The sequence below is a fragment of the Oncorhynchus clarkii genome, chromosome 22, assembly GCF_045791955.1.
Source record: "Oncorhynchus clarkii lewisi isolate Uvic-CL-2024 chromosome 22, UVic_Ocla_1.0, whole genome shotgun sequence".
Classification (NCBI taxonomy): domain Eukaryota; kingdom Metazoa; phylum Chordata; class Actinopteri; order Salmoniformes; family Salmonidae; genus Oncorhynchus; species Oncorhynchus clarkii.
Window position 1 is genome coordinate 38,142,569 of NC_092168.1, and position 14,647 is coordinate 38,157,215.

General features: G+C 43.0%; 1 protein-coding gene across 7 annotated transcripts in view; it reads left to right on the plus strand.

Moving 5' to 3' along the window:
* The window catches only part of LOC139380872 (1-phosphatidylinositol 3-phosphate 5-kinase-like), a 34,415-nt gene that overhangs the window by 10,606 nt on the left and 9,162 nt on the right, over nucleotides 1–14,647 (plus strand). For all 7 annotated transcript variants that reach the window (XM_071124009.1, XM_071124010.1, XM_071124006.1 and 4 more), the window contains 19 exons: nucleotides 10–99; nucleotides 1,902–2,040; nucleotides 2,222–2,379; nucleotides 2,596–2,707; nucleotides 2,911–3,058; nucleotides 5,333–5,500; nucleotides 5,769–5,828; nucleotides 5,989–6,118; nucleotides 6,464–6,644; nucleotides 6,904–6,978; nucleotides 7,085–7,192; nucleotides 7,287–7,427; nucleotides 8,226–8,352; nucleotides 8,628–9,295; nucleotides 9,419–9,580; nucleotides 9,825–10,196; nucleotides 10,468–10,568; nucleotides 10,724–10,795; nucleotides 10,926–11,097. In XM_071124009.1, the coding sequence (XP_070980110.1) occupies nucleotides 10–99; nucleotides 1,902–2,040; nucleotides 2,222–2,379; nucleotides 2,596–2,707; nucleotides 2,911–3,058; nucleotides 5,333–5,500; nucleotides 5,769–5,828; nucleotides 5,989–6,118; nucleotides 6,464–6,644; nucleotides 6,904–6,978; nucleotides 7,085–7,192; nucleotides 7,287–7,427; nucleotides 8,226–8,352; nucleotides 8,628–9,295; nucleotides 9,419–9,580; nucleotides 9,825–10,196; nucleotides 10,468–10,568; nucleotides 10,724–10,795; nucleotides 10,926–11,097 (3,184 nt within the window). The remainder of the gene's footprint in view (nucleotides 1–9; nucleotides 100–1,901; nucleotides 2,041–2,221; nucleotides 2,380–2,595; nucleotides 2,708–2,910; nucleotides 3,059–5,332; nucleotides 5,501–5,768; nucleotides 5,829–5,988; nucleotides 6,119–6,463; nucleotides 6,645–6,903; nucleotides 6,979–7,084; nucleotides 7,193–7,286; nucleotides 7,428–8,225; nucleotides 8,353–8,627; nucleotides 9,296–9,418; nucleotides 9,581–9,824; nucleotides 10,197–10,467; nucleotides 10,569–10,723; nucleotides 10,796–10,925; nucleotides 11,098–14,647) is intronic.

The following is a 14,647-nucleotide window of genomic DNA, read 5'->3' on the forward strand; positions in this document are numbered from 1 at the left end:
GTGTGACAGTTTGATTCACCAGGAGTCTCAGAGCAGAGGTATGAATTCTAGACTGACTGGGCTTCAAGAGGATGGAGGCAAGTCCCCAATAAGGAAGCGGTGAGTGTCTGCTTTTGGTCCATATTTTTCCCGAACCCTTTTACAGCTAGTTTTTTCCCAACTCTGTTCAGGGCTTGTATTTTGGAGCCCTGTTCTCTGATGGTGCACCCTACCGAGAGAGATGTACGTTATATATACAAAAGTATGTGGACACCCATTAAAATTAGTGGATTCAGCTATTTTAGCCACACCCATTGCTGACAGGTGTATTACATCGTTGCAACACTCACTACCGAGTTCCAAACTGCCTCTGGAAACAATGTCAGCACAAGAGCAGTTCGTCGGGAGCTTCATGAAACGGGTTTCCGTGGCCAAGCAGCCTCACACAAGCCTAACATGCTGACCAGACCGGACACGTCGCGTGCGCGAGTGTTGCAAAATAAATGTAGAAATCCATGTTATTCAATTATTGCACCCACACTGCTCTCGCACGCCAACGAGCGTCTGCGATGCCAAGGGCTAAAATAGAACTCCTTTATATTTCTGACGCAGATCGCGCTGCAAGTCCTGCCTCTCCCATCTCCTCATTGGTTTATAGAAGTAGGTACCCACGTGCCAGCTCCTCATTGGTTATACCCACGTATGTGATTGAAAGATGAACTGTTTTGCCGGTTGTCGTGGTAATACTATGAAGGTTTAGATGCGATCACCAAATAAGTTCAAAGATGAAAAAGCCTGGAAGGAGGAGAGATGACAAGAAACGATTCAGTTGTCAGTTTTATGTGTGGATTAATTGTCGGAGTAGAGGACCTTGTGCATTTCAGGTAAAATAACAACTCAATGTTTATATCCCAGGACAAATTATCTAGCAACAGCAAGCTAGCTAAATAGGACAAATTAGCTAGCAAGTGCAAGCTAACTAGCTAAATTGCCATACATGTTTAATGCTTTTCGACCTGTCCCCAAATTAATGTCATTGGTTCAGAGTTTGTTTTGATATTTTAACCTGCGTGTCGTGATCGCGTTTAGTGTAGGGGGACAAAATACATTTATGCACGATGGCGCAGCTGGTTTGGGTTCCGTGTTAGATCACCATGTGGGATGCCAAGCGTCGGCTGGAGTGGTGTAAAGCTAGCCGCCATATAACTCTGGAGCAGTGGAAACACATTCTCTGGAGCGATAAATCACACTTCACCATCTGGTCAGACGGATTAATCTGTGTTTGGTGGATGCCAGAAGAATGCTGCCTGTCCCAATGCATAGTGCCAACTGTAAAGTTTGTTGGAGGAGGAAAAATGGTCGGGCTGTTTTTCATGGTTCGAGCCCCTTAGTTCCAGTGAAGGGACATCTTAACGCTACAGCATACAATGACATTCTAGACGATTCTGTGCTTCCAACTTTGTGGCAACAGTTTGCGGGAGGCCCTTTCCTGTTTCAGCATGACAATGCCCCCGTGCACAAAGCGAGTTCCATACAGAAATGGTTTGACGAGATCGATGTGGAAGAACTTGACTGCCCGGCACAGAGCCCTGACCTCAACCCCATTGAACAGCTTTAGGATAAATTAGAGCGCCGACTGCGAGTCAGGCCTCATCACCCAACAAAATCAGTGCCGACCTCACTAATGCTCTTGTGGCTGAATGGAAGCAAGTCCTTGAAGAAATGTTCCAACATCTAGTGGAAAGCCTTCCCAGAAGAGTGGAGGCTGTTATAGCAGCAAAGGGGGACCAACCCAATATTAATGCCTTTGATTTTGGAATGCGAAGTTCAAGGTTTCTCCCCCACATACACACACACATACTCTGAGAAATAGGGTGCAGAATGCCCTGCAGGTCCTGTAATGCCATCCCTGTCATATCCAGGTCAGCCAGTGTGACCAACCTGTCCCTGGACCGGTCTGGCTCCTCCATGGTGCCCTCCTATGACAGCTTAGTGAGCCCCCAGACCAGTAGGACCATGCCCAAACCTGACCACAGTGAAGAGGAGAGGAAGATACTGCTGGTAAGGATTCTATCTCTTTCTTTACTTTCCTCTTTCCCCTTCTATTGATCTCTGTATCCCTTTCTCTCACTCTCTCCCTCTTTCCATCCTGTCCTTACGCTCTCCCTCTCTTTACACTCCATTGTTGGCAAAGCATACAATAAAAACAGATTTTTCACTGACTGACTTTCATGACATGTAGGACTCGTCCCAGCTCAAAGACCTGTGGAAGAAGATTTGTAACAACAGTACTGGCATGGAGTTCCAGGACCACCGCTACTGGCTCCGTACATACCCCAACTGCATTGTGGGGAAGGAGCTGGTCAACTGGCTGCTGAGGAGTGGAACCATCTCCACCAGGTATAGACATACTGTATCATGGCTACTTGACTGATGTCTGAATAACGATATTGTAGAAAGAAGAGATTACATGAGTTAGAAAATGTTTTCTCTCTTGCCTATATCTCTCTCACTCTTCCATCTTTCTTGCTCTTCCATCTTGCTCACTCCTCCACTCTCGCTCGCCCTTCCATCTTTCTCTCGCTCTGTCTGTCTCACTCACTCATACTCTTGCAGGGCCCAGGCGATAGCCATTGGTCAGGCTGTGGTAGACGGACGTTGGTTGGACTGTGTCACTCACCACGACCAGCTATTCAGGGATGAGTACGCTCTCTATCGACCCCTCCAGGTGAGATACTGTTTTGTGGGAATAAGGGGACGAGTCTGCCTACTTCTCCCTATAGCCACTTGGTTTATTACATGTAGCCACTCCTCCAACAACTTTGTGCAGCAGTGATGCCACTGCAGCCGAACGGCGCTAAAAGCTCAACACACTTCAATTAAGAGGGTGATAGTGAGGATGATGATCATGATGTTCTGTCTTCTCTTCAGAGCACAGAGTTCTCTAAGACCCCGTCTCCTGACAGTGACAGTGTCAACTCTCTGGAGGGACACTCAGAACCCTCCTGGTTCAAAGACATCAAGTTTTGCGACAGTGACACAGACCAGGTGGCTGACGAGAATGACTATGTCACGACAAGTATGTATCCCAGCATGCCTTGTGACTTTAGCCCTCAGGCTAAACATTACAACAACCAGCATCATGTCTATGCCTGCTTTCTTCTTAAAGGTACAATGCAGCCAATTTCTTCTCAATATCAAATCATTTCTGGGTAACAGTGAAGTACTTTACTGTGATTGTTTTCAATTCAAATGGTCATAAAGCCAGAATTTAGCTTGGACTGTCTGGGGGAAACTGAACTAGCTGTTATTGGCAGAGTGGTTTGGAACTCTTTCTTATTGGTCTATTAACAAATGTATCGCCTGGTGATGTCAGCAGGCAGGCCAAAAGTTAATCCCACCAAAACAGGCTAAAATGTCAGACAGTCTTTTCAACCAGCGGTTACCCTAAAAGGGCATTATCATCATTTCCAACCTCGGTGTGGAAATATACAGCTGAAGTCAGAAGTTTACATACACCTTAGCCAAATACATTTAAACTCAGTTTTTCACAATTCCTGACATTTAATACTAGTAACAATTCTCTGTTTTAGATCAGTTAGGACACCACTTTATTTTAAGAATGTGAAATGTCAGAATAGAATAGTACAGAGAGTGATTGATTTCAGCTTTTATTTCTTTCATCACATTCCCAGTGGGTCAGAAGTTTACATACACTCAATTAGATTTGGTAGCATTGCCTTTAAATTGTTTAACTTGGGTCAAATGTTTCAGGTAGCCTTCCACAAGCTTCCCACAATAAGTTGGGTGAATTTTGGCCCATTCCTCCTGACAGAGCTGGTGTAACTGAGGCAGGTTTGTAAGTCCTCCTTGTTCACACACGCTTTTTCAGTTCTGCCCACAAATGTTCTATGTGATTGAGGTCAGGGCTTTGTGATGGGCACTCCAATACCTTGACTTTGTTGTCCTTAAGCCATAACTGTGGAAGTATGCTTGGGGTCATTGTTAATTTGGAAGACCCATTTGCGATCAAGCTTTAACTTCCTTACCGATGTCTTGAGATGTTGTTTCAATATATCCACATAATTTTCCTCCCTCATGATGCCATATATTTTGTGAAATGTACCAGTCCCTCCTACAGCAATGCAGCAAAGCAACCGTGCTTCACAGTTGGGATGGTGTTCTTCGGCTTGCAAGCCTGCCCCTTTTTCCTCCAAACATAACGATGGTCATTATGGCCAAACAGTTCTAATTTTGTTTCATCAGACCAGAGGACATTAATCCAAAAAGTACGGTCTTTGTCCCCATGTGCAGTTGCAAACCGTAGTCTGGCTTTTTTATGGCGGTTTTGGAGCCGTGGCTTCTTCCTTGCTGAGCGGCCTTTCAGGTTCTGTCGATACAGGACTAGTTTTACTGTGGATTTAGATACTTTTGTACCCGTTTCCTCCAGGATCTTCACAAGGTCCTTTGCTGTTGTTCTGGGATTGATTTGCACTTTTCGCACCAAAGTACATTCAGCTCTAGGAGACAGAACACTTCTCCTTCCTGAGCGCTATGACGGCTGCGTGGTCCCATGGTGTTTATACTTGCGTACTATTGTTTGTACAGATGAACGTGGTACCTTCAGGCGTTTGGAAATTGTGGAGGTCTCCAATTTCTTTTCTGAGGTCTTGGCTGATTTCTTTTGATTTTTCCCATGATGTCAAGCAAAGAAGCACTGCGTTTGAAGGTAGGCCTTGAAATACATCCACAGGTACACCTCCAATTGACTCAAATTATGTCAATCAGAAGCATCTAAAGCCATTACATAATTTTCTGGAATTTTCCAAGCTGCTTAAAGGCACAGTCAACTTAGTGTATGTAAACTTCTGACCCAGAGGATTTGTTATACAGTGAATTACAAGTGAAATAATCTGTCTGTAAACAATTGTTGGAACAATGACTTGTGTCATGCACAAAGTAGAGGTCTTAACCGACTTGTCAAAACTATAGTTTGTTAACAAGAAATTTGTGGAGTGGTTGAAAAGCGAGTTTTCATGACTCCAACCTAAGTGTATGTAAACTTCTGACTTCAACTGTATATAAAAGACAGGTAAATCACATTTTTGACTGCACTAAGCCTTTAATATTGAGAGTAAACAATAGGTAGTTGACTCTTTGTAATGTCTCTGAGATTTTTCTTTGTATTTCTCTTACTACTGAGCTCTTGAACTATATAACTAGTGTGTACTCCCCCTCCATGCTGCTATGCATCAACAAGACAAATTACATGTTTTTAATGTGCTAATAAAGAGCTAACAATTAATCAATCAATCAATCAATCAATCAATGCACCCCCCCTCCCCCTCGTCAGACTCATCCAACCCCAGTAAGAGGACGTCAGTCAGTAGTTTCCAATCAGCGGTGGATAGTGACTCTGCTGCTTCCATCAACCTCAACATGGAGCAGGACAACGTCAACTTCCACATCAAGAAACAGTCCAGGTACCCCCATGTACCACCGCTCCCCAAGGAGCAGAAAGGTACGGCGCAACAAACACACACACTGTTCCACCCCCATCGTTTCCACCTGAACGGGGACAGTCCTATCCCTCTTCACTAGAGTGTCTTGCTGAAAGAAAACGCCTTTACATAGATGTTTATTTTGATCGATTCACCTTAATCTGCAATAGCATACAAAGAGGAACTTAACCTATTTGTTTGCTTAGCCAGTTCCCATAACTCTTATACGTTTATGGAAGGTGGAGTTGTGTGTTTATGCGTTTCTCCTCTTTCTCTCTCCTGTATCAGAGTACCTGGTCTCAGAGGACGGAGGACAGAATATCTCCATCAGTGACGCTTTCATCAAAGGTAGGAACTCCCCACTTACTAGTGTAGTCTGGCTTTTTTTGCAATTGGTACACTTTTCAACTCTTGAGTAGCTGTGTATTCTTTCTATTGAACAAGCATTTGGTACTGAACCTAATGTACTGTAGCTGTAAACCAGGCTATCGCTCTCTGTGTGCTGCAGAGTCCCTGTTTAACCGTCGTGTGGAGGAGAAAGCTAACGAGGTGCTGTTCACTCCTCTGGGCTGGCACCACAGCTCCCTGGACCAGCTCAGAGAGGAGAATGGAGAGAAGGAGGCCATGGAGAGGCTACTGTGAGTACAGTCGGACAACTTTAGAGGTTTGAAAGTTGCTCAAATGTTTGGCAAACCTTTTTTTTTGTTCATTAAATATGTATGTGAGTACAGGAAATGCTAGGCTCTAGTGAAGTGGGAGGTTTGGAATGTAAAGACTAGTCTCTAGCCTACTAAATTGAAGTAGAATTGGAACTGAACATATAAGTAATTCTTTAGATGAAGCAGAGATCTCCTCTCAGTATGAATTAGTGTTCTATGGTGTTATGTAAACATTTTTAGCTGGTGACTTTGCATGTTATACTGGCCAAAAAACAGCCGTTTTCTTTGCAAGAGAAAACAGCTAACTTCTCTCCCCCTCCGCAGCTCTGCCAACCACAGCCACATGATGGCGCTGCTGCAGCAGCTGCTGTACAGCGAGTCCCTGTGCCTCTCCTGGCGTGACATCATCGTTCCCGTGGTGAGGCAGGTAGTGCAGACGGTGCGGCCGGACGTTCGCAGTTGTGATGATGACATGGACATCAGACAACTGGTTCACGTCAAGAAGGTACCTCGCTGACAGTGCTCTATTCTAACTTGAGATCTGGTTGATTAACTTGACTTTCCTTGCAAGTCTCCATATTGACCTCAATGAACGATTTACGCAAAAGTCTGCGTTGCCTGCATTTCTTTCAACTCTGAATCAGTTCTTTGTCATTTGGCTTTACTTAGACTGCACATACTGCAGAAGTAGACTGATAGGTGACCAAAATGGCTGTCTTTTTAAACTTCATTCTTTCTGGGGCGGGGGGTTTGTTGTTTTTTAGATTCCTGGAGGGAAGAAGTTTGACTCTGCGGTAGTGAATGGCTTTGTCTGTACCAAGAACATTGCCCACAAAAAAGTAAGTTCCCTTCTCTTATTTAACATCTACCATCTCTCCCTGTAAACACAGTCAGAGGGACGCAGTTTATTGCTTGTCTGTGAAGTACAATTTAATCATATTTTAGATGAACTCGTACATCAAGAACCCCAAGATCCTGCTTCTGAAGTGTTCCATAGAGTATCTCTACAGAGAGGAGACCAAGTTCACCTGCATTGACCCCATTGTGCTTCAGGTCAGCCTGTTAGTCATTCCACATTTGCTAGCACCCATCCACAATTTCTAGGAATAAAGAAAATGTAATCTTTGTCAGTGTCTTTGTTACCCAGGAGCATGAGTTTCTGAAGAACTATGTTCAGCGTATAGTGGACGTGCGTCCCAACCTGGTGCTGGTGGAGAAGACCGTGTCTCGTATCGCTCAGGACATGCTGCTGGAGCACGGCATCACACTGGTTATCAACGTCAAACCGGTCAGTAGCTCTCTGTACTGCTAGTAAAACATTAACTGGTGTTATCAATGTCAAACCAGTTGGTACTGCCCTGCCATCTCTCTAGCTATCTGTACTAGCTAGACTAGCCTGGGTTGTTTCCAAACCCACCTTTAGCGCTTAAGAACATCTTACTTGTGTAGCTTTTGTTAGTTTATTTTTATTAAAACATTTTGCAAATAGATTTGGGTTCTATCAATGTAATTGACTGCATCATTTACAATCATATATTTTACACACACACACACACACACACACACACACACACACAGTACCAGTCAAAAGTTTGGGCACATCTACTCATTCAAGGGTTTTTCTTTATTTCTACTATCTTGTACATTGTAGAATAATAGTGAAGACATCAAAATGAAATGCAGTCATGTAGCAACCAAAAGAGTGTTAAACAATTCAAAAACTATTTCAGATTATTCAAAGTAGCCACCCTTTGCCTTGATGGCAGCTTTTCACACTCTTGGCATTCTCTCAACTAGCTTCCATGAGGTGGTCACCTGGAATGCATTTCAATTAACAGGTGTGCCTTGTTAATTTGTGAAATTTCTGCGACCATTTTCCCAAGCGTCTGAGCAGTCAGACCTTTTATTTTGTGCCGCTAGGGCCACAGTAACCCCCCCACCCCCATGGGATACTGCAGCTAGTGTTTCACTACTCTTTATGATGGTGTCTGTTGCCATGTCAGCCCGTTCTTCTGCATAATCCGTTCAACTGTCTATTAGCCGTTCCTGCCCTCAGTCTCTCTACCCCACCTCTGGTTCTCTGCAGCAAGTCTTGGACAGGGTGAGTCATATGACCCAGGGGGACCTGGTCATGTTCATGGACCAGCTGCTCACCAAGCCTCGACTGGGAACCTGCCAAAAGTTCTACCTACACTCCTTCCAGCTGGCCAACAGTGAGTGGAAACTACTCTGCCCTCAACATGCTGCTTTTAGTGTACATCTTACATATCTACATTTTAAATCTCTTTACCTTCGATGTTGGAAGCCGTTCATAACACTTATTTCACTTAAATAATCCAACACATGAAACCAACACACTGCAACCAGGTGCTTTCATTCAGAACGTCCTCCAGCCTAGACTATATGTATCTACATGCTCATTCTGACTCTCCTGAGTGCCACAGCACGACTATGTAATGTGTTCTCCTCTTTCCCTTCTCTGTGACAGATGAGTTGAAGACTCTGATGTTCTTTGAGGGCTGCCCTCCCCAGCTAGGCTGTACCATAAAGCTTTGTGGGGCGTCTGAGTACGAGCTGGCCAGGGTTAAAGAGATCATCATCCTCATGGTGTGTGTGGCCTACCACTCCCAGCTAGAGATATCCTTCCTCATGGATGAGTTTGCCATGCCTCCCAGCCTGGCCAAGACCAGCTTCCCCTGTCTCCTGGAGAGCACTGCCGTCGAGGAGGAGGAGAGCCAGGAAAATGAGACCGACCAGAGCACCCTCTTCCAGGGAGGAGAGACTGTGCTAGGGGACGAGGAGAATTCTGTATCGGAATCCTCCTCGCCTAAAGATGTCGAGGTTGTCAAAGTCGCCAAGAACCAACTCCTGTCCTCCTCATCCTCCCTGGTGGCCGAGGGGATGGAGTCAGCAGAGGTCATGACCTCCACGCCGTTGTCCAATCCCCTGGCGCCGCCACCACCCTACCTCATTGATGACCTAGAGAAGTTAACAGATGAGATTGGGCTGGAGCAGGGGGAGGAGACTGAGGGGGGGAGCGGGTCAGGGGTTCTGGGGAGGCGTGAGTCGCAGGAGGAGAGCTCTGCTTCGGAGACGGCCCCCAGGCTGTTCAGAGACCCCCTGCAGGATGACACAGGGCTGTTTGTCACAGAGCAGGTGAGGATTAAGGCTACATGCAGAAACCCATTGGTTTTTATAATAAAAAAGCATTTTTAAAACGACTTCCATTGTCCTCCAAGAGTGTCCAACGATATCCTTGACTGTTCTGTCACCGAGCAGGTGGCCTCGACGGACGACCATCTCAGGACGTTGACGGCAGGCTTCAAACAGGAGCTGAAGGACATCATCCTGTGTGTCTCCCCCTTCATCACTTTCAGAGAGCCCTTCCTCCTCTCCCCCGCTGGCCTACGCTGCCCCAGCAGAGACTACTTTCCTCAACAGGTCTGTTTGTTTACATTGACTTTTCAACCTTTATTTTTTTTGTTCAGTAATGTACAATAGAATATCAGATAATCCGTTTATGTAACCATCAATTCCTCTGTACATCGTTGGTCATAGTGAAGATGTCTACAAAACATGGTAGTCATGCATACGCAATATGCCATCTCATAACATTTAAGTGCTGGGCGAATGATCAATAAGATATTTTCATATTTGAGATGTAACATAGTAGCTCCTCGTGCAGGTGTACCTCTCCCCACTGCTCAACAAGGACTTCAAAGAACTAGACGGTCGGCGTAAGCGACAACTCCTCAAAGACTCCACCCCATCAGGTGGAGGCGTGGCCAACGGAGGCCCTCGCCCCATCCAGGTGTTACCCTCCCACCGCTTTACCAGTGCCCGCATCGCAGAGCATCTGGGCAGCAGCCAGGACCTGGCCAAGATGCTGGCAGACTACCGTGCCCAAGGAGGCCGACTCCGACAGGAGGAGGCAGACCCCTTCGCCCAGCCCCTACCCCAGCCACCGGTCCGGGAGACTCTGCCGCCCCAGCCCGTCAAGGCTGATAGTGAGGAGGAGAAGCCAGCGGGACAGAACGACATGACCTGGGCCTCCAAGGTAGTTAGGACACATCACAATATAGGAGGTAGATGGCGCAGATCTACAACAGTCTCACTGATGTATCTGTGGAGTTTGTTTGTAATGGAATAACTATCTATCTTAAAATCTCCCTTAACCAGGGCTAGTTTACTGATCAATGTGCTACTGATGAGAGCTCACCACTTCCCTCACTCTCCAGAGATATTAAGTCAGGGCTGAAGAGAAGTGCTTTATTGCATTATGTGCGGTTTTTATGCTGTCGTTGACCACCATTACTTATGTGTTTCAGCTGGACTGCCTGAACCCAGTGAACCATCAGAGACTCTGTGTTCTGTTCAGCAGCTCCTCTGCCCAGTCCAACAACGCCCCCAACCCTTGCGTCAGTCCCTGGTAAACCCCACCCAACCCTGGTGGTCTTCAATTCAATACTACTTTATTTATCCCCTTAGGTGCAACAGAAGTGTTGTTGTGTACCAGCTGTGAAAGACCAACTGACTGAATTTTGAAAGGTCAGCTATTCACAAGTACTTATTTGTTCTCAACAGGATGGTCACGATGGAGTTCTATGGAAAGAACGACCTCACACTAGGAATATTCCTGGAGAGATACTGTTTCAGGTGAGGGGGAAATCGAACCAGACAAATTGTGTTAGCGAATTTACAATAAAACCTTTTACATCCATTTGGTTGTCACTGATGTAATAAAATCTAGCTCAATGAAGCACCTCTTCGTGTGTGTGGTTTACAGGCCGTCCTATCAATGCCCCAGTATGTTCTGTGAGACTCCCATGGTGCACCATGTGCGGCGATTTGTCCATGGCAGTGGCTGTGTTCAGATCGTACTGAAGGAGCTGGACTCTCCTGTGCCTGGATACCAACACACCGTCCTCAACTACTCCTGGTGCCGCATATGCAAACAGGTACAGTAACTTTTTAATCTGTGTGTTTCCTTATCTATTTCATGACTACCCCCAGGACTGCACGTTTGCTCTATAGCTAGCAGCCCGAGTTCAACAAATCAAATGCTTGCTAATCAGCCAGTTCTTGGCTAGAGCATAAAGCTGCTGTCCAGGTCTGCTTAGCTTCAATCTCTCACACAGCGTTGATCCTTGTATTCTACTCTACTATACTCTCTTCTACTATACTCTACTCTAAAATACTCTACTCTCTTCTACTCTACTATATTTTACTCTACTACTATACTATAATTTACTCTCTCCTACTCGCCTACTCTACTCTCTTCTACTCTACTATAATGTACTTTTCTACTCTATACTTTATTTTACTCTAGAGTAGGAGAGAGTAGAGTAGAATACAAGGATCAACGCTGTGAGATTGAAGCTATAGTAGAAGAGACTAAATTATAGTAGAAGAGTAGAGTAAAATATAGAGTAGAATACAAGGATCAACGCTGTGTGAGATTGAAGCTAAGCAGACTCTCTACTCTACTCTCTTCTACTATACTCCTACTCTACTATAGTAGAAGAGACTAAATTATAGTAGAAGAGTAGAGTAAAATATAGAGTAGAATACAAGGATCAACGCTGTGTGAGATTGAAGATAAGCAGACTCTCTACTCTACTCTCTTCTACTATACTCCTACTCTACTATAGTAGAAGAGACTAAATTATAGTAGAAGAGTAGAGTAAAATATAGAGTAGAATACAAGGATCAACGCTGTGAGATTGAAGCTAAGCAGACTCTCTACTCTACTCTCTTCTCTACTATACTCCTACTCTACTATAGTAGAAGAGACTAAATTATAGTAGAAGAGTAGAGTAAAATATAGAGTAGAATACAAGGATCAACGCTGTGTGAGATTGAAGATAAGCAGACTCTCTACTCTACTCTCTTCTACTATACTCCTACTCTACTATAGTAGAAGAGACTAAATTATAGTAGAAGAGTAGAGTAAAATATAGAGTAGAATACAAGGATCAACGCTGTGTGAGATTGAAGATAAGCAGACTCTCTACTCTACTCTCTTCTCTACTATACTCCTACTCTACTATAGTAGAAGAGACTAAATTATAGTAGAAGAGTAGAGTAAAATATAGAGTAGAATACAAGGATCAACGCTGTGAGATTGAAGCTAAGCAGACTCTCTACTCTACTCTCTTCTCTACTATACTCCTACTCTACTATAGTAGAAGAGACTATATTATAGTAGAAGAGTAGAGTAAAATATAGAGTAGAATACAAGGATCAACGCTGTGTGAGATTGAAGATAAGCAGACTCTCTACTCTACTCTCTTCTACTATACTCCTACTCTACTATAGTAGAAGAGACTAAATTATAGTAGAAGAGTAGAGTAAAATATAGAGTAGAATACAAGGATCAACGCTGTGTGAGATTGAAGCTAAGCAGACTCTCTACTCTACTCTCTTCTACTATACTCCTACTCTACTATAGTAGAAGAGACTAAATTATAGTAGAAGAGTAGAGTAAAATATAGAGTAGAATACAAGGATCAACGCTGTGTGAGATTGAAGATAAGCAGACTCTCTACTCTACTCTCTTCTACTATACTCCTACTCTACTATAGTAGAAGAGACTATATTATAGTAGAAGAGTAGAGTAAAATATAGAGTAGAATACAAGGATCAACGCTGTGAGATTGAAGCTAAGCAGACTCTCTACTCTACTCTCTTCTCTACTATACTCCTACTCTACTATAGTAGAAGAGACTATATTATAGTAGAAGAGTAGAGTAAAATATAGAGTAGAATACAAGGATCAACGCTGTGTGAGATTGAAGATAAGCAGACTCTCTACTCTACTCTCTTCTACTATACTCCTACTCTACTATAGTAGAAGAGACTAAATTATAGTAGAAGAGTAGAGTAAAATATAGAGTAGAATACAAGGATCAACGCTGTGAGATTGAAGCTAAGCAGACTCTCTACTCTACTCTCTTCTACTATACTCCTACTCTACTATAGTAGAAGAGACTAAATTATAGTAGAAGAGTAGAGTAAAATATAGAGTAGAATACAAGGATCAACGCTGTGTGAGATTGAAGATAAGCAGACTCTCTACTCTACTCTACTCTTATACTATTCTCTCTCCTACTATACTTTTATTTACTCTACTATACTGTTTTCTACTATAGTCTATTCATACTCCACTATACTCAATTATACTCATTGATACTCTCTTCTACTATACTTTGCTCTCATCTATGCTGCTATACTTTCTTGTACTCTACTATCTTATACTATACTCTACCCTCCTACTCTAATTCTACTCTCTTACTATACTTTACACTCTTCTACTATAATTTACTTTCTTCTCTTCTACTCTATTATACTTTACTCTACTATACTCCTACTCTACTCTCCTACTATAGTATAATTTACTCTTCTACTATATAATCTACTCTCCTACTATCATTTACACTCCTACTATAATTTACTATTCTACTATACTCTACTATAATATCCTACTCTATTCTCTCCTACTATACTATAGTAGAGTAGGAGAGTAAATTATAGTAGAAGAGAGTAGAATGCAAGGATCAAAGCTGAGAGATTGAAGCTAAGCAGATTCTACTCTACTATCATACTCTCCTCTACTTTCCTCCTACTATACTTTCCTTTACTATACTATTCTACTCTTTCCTACTCCACCCCTACTCTCTTCTACTCGACTATACTTTACTCTCTTCTACTCTCTATACTCGTATATGCTACTTTCTTCTACTCTATTGTACCCTCCTACTTTACTCTACTATCATTTACTTCTACTCTATATTTTATTCTACTCTACTCTCTTCTCTACTATACTCTCTTTTACTCTACTCTCCTACTGTACTATACTCCCTTACTATCATTTACTCCTATTACACTCTCCTACTGTACTATATTCCCTTACTATAATTTACTCTTCTACTCTACTACTGTACTATACCTCCCTACTTTAATGTACTCTTCTACTCTCCTACTCTATACTTTACTCTACTATTCTATTCGACTTTCCTATTCTACTCTACTATACTCCCCTACTATAATTGACTCTTCTACTCTATACTTTACTCTCTATTCTACTCTCTACTCTCCTACTGTACTATACTCTATTCTACTCTGTACTTTACTTTACTCTCTTCTACTCTACTCTCCTACTCTCTACTCTTCAAAACTATAATTTACACTCTTCTACTCTTTACTTTACTCTCTCCTACTATCCTACTTTACTATATTCTACTCTACTTTATTTTACTCTATTCTCCTCTATGCTACTCTACTTTACTGTACAATATTCTACTCTCTACTCTCCTACTGTACTATACTCCCCTACTATAATTTTCTCTTCTACTCAACTATACTATAATTTACACTCTTACTCTTTACTCTACTCTCTCCTACTCTACTATCTTACTTTACTATCTTACTTTACTCTCTACTCTACTATACTCTCATACTATACTATAATTTACTTCTCTATACATTATTTTACTCTACTCTCTTCTA